The sequence below is a fragment of the Haplochromis burtoni genome, unplaced genomic scaffold (genome assembly GCF_018398535.1).
Source record: "Haplochromis burtoni strain Fernald_Lab_line unplaced genomic scaffold, NCSU_Asbu1 Contig_883, whole genome shotgun sequence".
NCBI lineage: Eukaryota > Metazoa > Chordata > Actinopteri > Cichliformes > Cichlidae > Haplochromis > Haplochromis burtoni.
In genome coordinates, this window is record NW_024583244.1 from 119113 (window position 1) to 125389 (window position 6277).

The 6277-nt window shown below is 41.9% G+C and overlaps 1 protein-coding gene across 1 annotated transcript in view; it reads left to right on the top strand.

The window, feature by feature from the left end:
- Positions 1-5630, top strand: part of LOC102312940 (leucine-rich repeat-containing protein 30) — a gene marked incomplete at its 3' end in the record, with an annotated part of 34184 nt that extends 28554 nt beyond the window's left edge. The window contains 5 exon segments of the mRNA XM_042215968.1: positions 355-524; positions 2432-2545; positions 5077-5211; positions 5358-5491; positions 5582-5630. Of these exon segments, the coding sequence (XP_042071902.1) occupies positions 355-524; positions 2432-2545; positions 5077-5211; positions 5358-5491; positions 5582-5630 (602 nt within the window).
- Between the last annotated feature and the right edge of the window lie 647 nt (positions 5631-6277).

Here is a 6277-nt window from a genome sequence, read left to right on the forward strand (position 1 = left end):
AGACCCAGGTGTCTCATCTCCCGAGGGCGTGGGCCGAGGGCGTGAACCCACAGTGAGTTCCGCCCCGGTGAGAGAGAAGAGGAAGAGAGGGAGAGAAACAGAGAGGGCTGATCAGCGTGGAGCTGATCCGCCTGGCTGTGACACATTTAGGCCATGTTATTGGTAACTGGTTGAAATATTAATTATTATTTTAAATGATTAACCTGTTTTATCGAGCAACATTTAGGAGCATTCAAACATCAGGCTTTCCACATGTCAGCTGCATTTTCTGTCTTTTGTGATGTAAAAAAATTAAATATGTACACTAAAGAACAGTGCTGTGAGAACTTTTCCAGCTGTGTGGTGAATTCTGAGTGAAAAGCAGCAGCTTCCTTTTCTGTTTCACTCTACAGGAGGTTCCAGATGAACTGTGGGAGTTGTTGGAGTTGGACAAGCTGAATTTGTCTCTCAACAGCCTGACTGTTCTTCCTTCTCAGCTGGCTCTGCTGTCTAACCTGGTGGTCCTCAATCTGTGGGGTAACCAGGTAAACACACCTGATACCTGACATTCCTCCTCCACTGAACCATTTTAGTTTAAACATATGACATCGCAGGAGTTTGTCAGGATTCATTCAAAGACTGAATCCCACATGGTTACAGAATAATTCAAATGTTTGACGCTAAAATTTTTATAAACCAGATGTTTATTTTATGGTAGAACATATGAGGATGGAAATGAAAGCAAATACAAAGTTACACAAGAAAACACTCATGTAACACGACACACACATAGATATTTATCCCTCATGTTGATCAACTGTAACCCTTTATTGTACAAAAAAACTAAGGAAACACTCATGAACCCTGTTAAACCGTTTAATGCGGTGATTTTAAAAACAGCTCTTCCATGAAATTATATCATCTTATTAGAGAACAGGTGTTGCAGGGGAGAGGACAGGCATACTATTCCACAAACACTAGATCCTACAGTTCCCATGATGGACCATGAGAGTCTCTTGCTGAAGCCTGATAAACATCCAAGTCTTTTATTCAGTAACAGGAGGTGTTATCCAGGTGTTTTCACGAGCTCACCAGTGAGAGCATATTGATGTTCATGTGTTTAATTTAAAGTAAAAGTCATGTAATGTACCTACGAGTGAGGTACTGACCTCCTTCAATCCCTCTTTCTGCCTCCTCCTCCTGTGCAGCTGCTCAGTGTCCTGGATAAATAAAAGTTCTAATCCCCACTGAAATCTACCAGGATCCAGTTTCTGCCTCCACCCTCCTTCAACCTTCAGCAGCATAATGAGCCCTGAGTAGTGCCAGCATGCATGGCAGGCTGTTTCTGTCATATGCTGTTAGCCTTGCTTAACCTGTGAGCTAAGCCTGTTTGTGAAATGTTTTGTAAACAGGAAATTTTCAGCCCTCAACACTTGATAAAGTCTCTTATTCAGAGTTTTATTTTCCCTGTGTCACGGTCTGCGAGGGCAGACCGTGAGGAGGGTGTTTGGAGGACCCAGGTGCGGACACAGACGAAGGAGGCAAAACGTTTACTGAACTTAAAGTGAGCCTTTATTAGGGCCGGTAAACAGTAAAGCAAAAAGAACCAAACATAAACTATGGCAATGACTTAAACAAAGGGCCTAAACTGGGAAACAACTAAAGACTAAGAAAAACTAAGACTGACTTGGACTGTAACTAAGAGGTACGCACATGACATGAAAAAGCAAAAGACAGTCTTCTGGACTGGTACATGAAAGGCTATGAGAACATGACAGGAGCAGATTACTATGAACATGACCAGAACAGAGACTGAAAAACTATGACTCATGACGTGTAGCTAGAATGACAGGAATGTTAACAGACAACACGACACTGACACGAAGACACACTGGGCTTAAAAACACTGAGGAAGTCATCAAGGAATTAGAGACAGAAGGGGAACACAGCTGGGAGGAATAAGACCTAATGAGACAGGGGGAACAAAGCTAGAAACACTGACATAAGACAGGAACATGAACCTTCAGAGTAAAACAGGAAACAAGACACCACTAAACAAAGACGCAGACACGACACTGAGAGACAGACTAGACACTGAACTAAACCTGCAATAAGCATGAGAACACAAAACCTACGGACTAATCCCTAAACAAGAATAACTGAAACATAGAGTCATAATCATCATTATCATCATAATAAGAAAAGAATCCAAAATGCAAAAACACACCAAAACATAACAACTCAAAATACTGGGTCAAACTGACCCAGAACCGTGACACCCTGTGTCTATAATTATTCTATATTTCAATCTGGATTTCAGGGCACTTTGTGAAGAGTTGAATTCTAACATCTTTCACTTTATTTTCCTGGAATGGTTTCTCTTATATCTGTTTCCTTATATTTATGGTAAGATGCTTGTTCCTGGTGTTATTTGTGTGTTGTGTGTGTGCAGCTGAGCAATTTGCCACCAGAGATCGGTCAGCTGAGGAAACTCCGAGTTTTATTTGCCTACAGAAACAGACTTAAAGAGGTTCCTGAAGAGCTGGGCGCCTGCACGCAGCTGGAGGTACTGCTGAAAATTCTTCAGCTTCTCACTTTAGTGCTACTGACATTGCTACTGTGATCACTGCTCCTGAAAACAGCTCTTTAAAATGTTGTGCAGGTTTTATTTTAGCAGGTAAATATGCTTGACGTTTTCATGCATGCTCATTCATCCAGGTAAATAAATCTCCAAAAGTTGATTCTGTTCATCTGGACGAAGCGTTTTCAGTGGGAGAAACGTTTCGTCACTTGATGCACTTTATGCACTAAGATGCACTAAATAGTTTGGGTTCAGATGGTGTTTGTGGGGTGTGGTTTCTGTTCAGCAACTGGAGGAAAGGTTGGCCACATTTATAGTGTGGCTGATACAAAAAGCTCCTCATGTTTTGCTCTGGTTGCTACAGTTCTCTGTAGTTTTCCTTGTTGCCTGCGAATACTCAGTAGTGCATAATTTTCAACCAGAAATGGGGAACGTTTGCCTTCAAAATAAAAGTTGTTTGTCAGAACTGCAGCCACTATATTTAAAAAAGGGGTAACTTTTACTTAGAAGGGGACCCTATTTTCCATTTTGTGTCTGTTCCACGATTGGTTGAAGAATAGCTGGACAGTATTCGCGGACAAGTCTCTCATTTCCATTTAAATTGTGGGTATTATGCAGATATTTTTGCCAAACATGTGGGGAATACTCATTTTCCCTCACAACAGATGATTGCCATAGAATAGTTTCTAGGTCTGTGTGACTTGGGTCTCATTCACTTGATCCTGGATTGTCACACATCCAAAATGACGGAGAAGCGGTTTGTAGATTCATACACAGGGGACACATCATCAGTGATGTTTCCTGAGGTCATGAAGTGAGGTGTAGATGCATACACAGGGGACACATCATCAGTGATGTTTCCTGAGGTCATGAAGTGAGGACCCATCCTTTTGATCCAAATCTACCTGCAGGCTCTTTCTGCGGCTTCAGTGGCAGAAGTGATGGCCTACCACTTTGTTTGTTCTCAAGCTGCTCCACTGGCACTGATTTACATGTTCTTGGTACTTTAGAGAGGTCTATAGTGTCTTGCTAGGGTCTTGCTAATGACCTACCAATTTTATTGAGGTGCGTTGCAGCAGGGACACGTGGAAAAGTTTCAGGATACTGGCTCTCGAGGACTGGAGTTCATCCCCTATGGTCAAGAGTTTAACTGAGGCTTCTCTCCAGCCCTAACAAAGGAGATTTTCCTTTGGCTGCAGATCTGCACTGAAAAGGCATTTACCACACACTTCAGCAACTGGTCCTGGCATTGGCCAGAGGCAGTGGCCCTCCTAAAAGGCTTTTTAGGATATTCTCCTTTGGGCATAGAAGACATGTTGGTGCTCACTCTTGTCACAGATGTGCAGATTTGCTGGACTGGGTAGCACATCATATGCAGCTTGGCACATGAAATGAATGTGCTGAAGTGCCAGCTATCATCTCAGCTTCTTGCTCTTTCTCATTTTGTCCATGCCACTCTGCTCCTGCATGCTTACCATCCTGCTGGTCCTGAACTCCTCCTGACCTAGATGGTTTCATCCTTAATAAAGAAGAAAGGAAATTAAAAACAAAACAAACCCAATATGTCCGAAACCATGGCATAAACAGAAACAATGCCACTGAATACAAAAGAATAAAGAGACCTTTAGGAAACAACAGAACAGATGATTGTCAGTTAAAGGTCCTTAACTATCAAAGGAATGTAGCAGTAAGCTCTGATCCTGGCTTAAAAACCTGGTCAGGGTATTGTGCCAGCACGGAATCTATTGAATCAAATTTGATAATTTTGTTATTGTATTTCAATAAGGAGAAATCACTTGGAAGAATTGAACATGTTCTATTGAGATAGAGAAATGTATGTATTTGGCAATTAGGCTCTGATGACCCATCATAGCAAAACTGAATCGCAGCGATGAGAGGATTTAGAACAGGAGTCTATATACTGGTGGTGAAGATGAAGACTGAGGTATCTGAGGTGGATATGGGAGGAAGGTGGGATGCTCGGAAGAGAGTCTGAAAGGAAGAATCACAGCGAGCACAGATTTAAACTACGAGAAGCTGATTGGCTCAAAGAAGGCGGGCGAGAAGATGATTGGATTAGAATAATGATGTCAGTATTGACAGTGTGGGAAAGCGGTAGTCATGTAAAAACAAGCAGATGAGTGATTACAGATCTTCCTTATTGAACTTATGCATGAGCTGAATTCATTTACTGCCTTGAATTAGAGCTTAAATACAATTTCAGACCTTTAGATGAAGCTCTTATGTTCAAAATTTTAATGATTATTTTTAGAACAAAGTTTTGTCACAAAGATATTTAAAGTGAGGATTACACTATATTTTCCAGTAAGTCTTTTCCCTTAAAATAGCACAAAGTTTGCTTTGCTTTTGGTTTGGAGCTAAACAGTGCAACACAAGATTTTGGATACACCTAAAAATAAGAGAACGGTATTTTTGATCCACTTATTCTGAGGTTTACTGGATTTGCAGTGGAAAACAGGAGTAATATATGTGGTTGTCTAAACCACCTGTTCTAGGTGCTGAGTTTAGCCAACAACCAGCTGTCATCGCTGCCGGCTTCTCTCTCTAATCTGACCCAATTGAGGAAGCTCAACCTCAGTCACAACCTCATCACTCACATCCCGGGCTGTGTCTACAACATGAAGGCTCTGGTATGTTCATGTGGGGCTAATATCACAAATTCGAAATACTGTGTATGTTTACGTGTGCTAAACTCTGGAATAAGTAGTCTGGTTATTCAGTACAATTACCTGTAGAAGATTCAGAGAGGATTAGCTAATATGTTTAAAATCCCCAGGTGTTCCTTCACTTGGCCTTTAACCGTCTAGAGAACCTGGCAGAGAACATTCAGGCTCTGGTGGAGCTCAGAATTCTCATTGTGGAGGGAAACAGCATCCACTCATTGCCCAAGGCCCTCTGCTGCCTCACCAGGTAACCACATCACCAGGTAACCAAATCCACGTAACTCCGCCCCACTGGAGTGGCGTGTGTGTATCACATTTGTATTTGATTTGATTTCAGGTTGGAGTTACTGAATCTCGACTTTAACGACATCAAGGATGTTCCACAGGTAAACAGCTCCACTGGTGAAGGATGATGATGATGATGACACTAATCATTTTGATAGTAATGGTCATCGATATCTTCAGAGATGATGGTGATTATGATATTGATGACAACTGGTGCCCTGGCATCTCCAGTACAGGGCTCCAATCCAGGCTTCACATTAAAGCTGTGTGATCAGCCTGCCTGTCTTTAAACCTGCTAACAGATGCTAACAGAAATTATCAATGAAAATTAGTTCAACACTTTCACCATTAATTTATTCTAACTCTAGTTTATTTCACCCTGCCCTGTGCGCATTACCCTAGAACTGTATGAAGCATGGCTACGTGAAAGGTGAGCTCACAGGCAGTCTTTCTCAGAAAAAGGAAAAAGACTCTCTGCATGTTGTGTCAACTTTTTGGTCCACTCTACTTCAACAGCAAAAGCTTTCAAGCGTGTCTCTATTAGAGATGGGCCGATCCGATATTACATCGGTATCCGTCCGATATTACGTATTGGTATCGGTCCGATACTGACCGAAATTACTGGATAGGATATTGGAGAGAAACAAAAAATGTGTCACGGTCGCAGTGGCAGACCGTGTGGAGAGTGTGTTGAGGACCCAGGTGCGAACACAAGTGAGGATACAGGGGTGCACTTAAACAAAAGCGA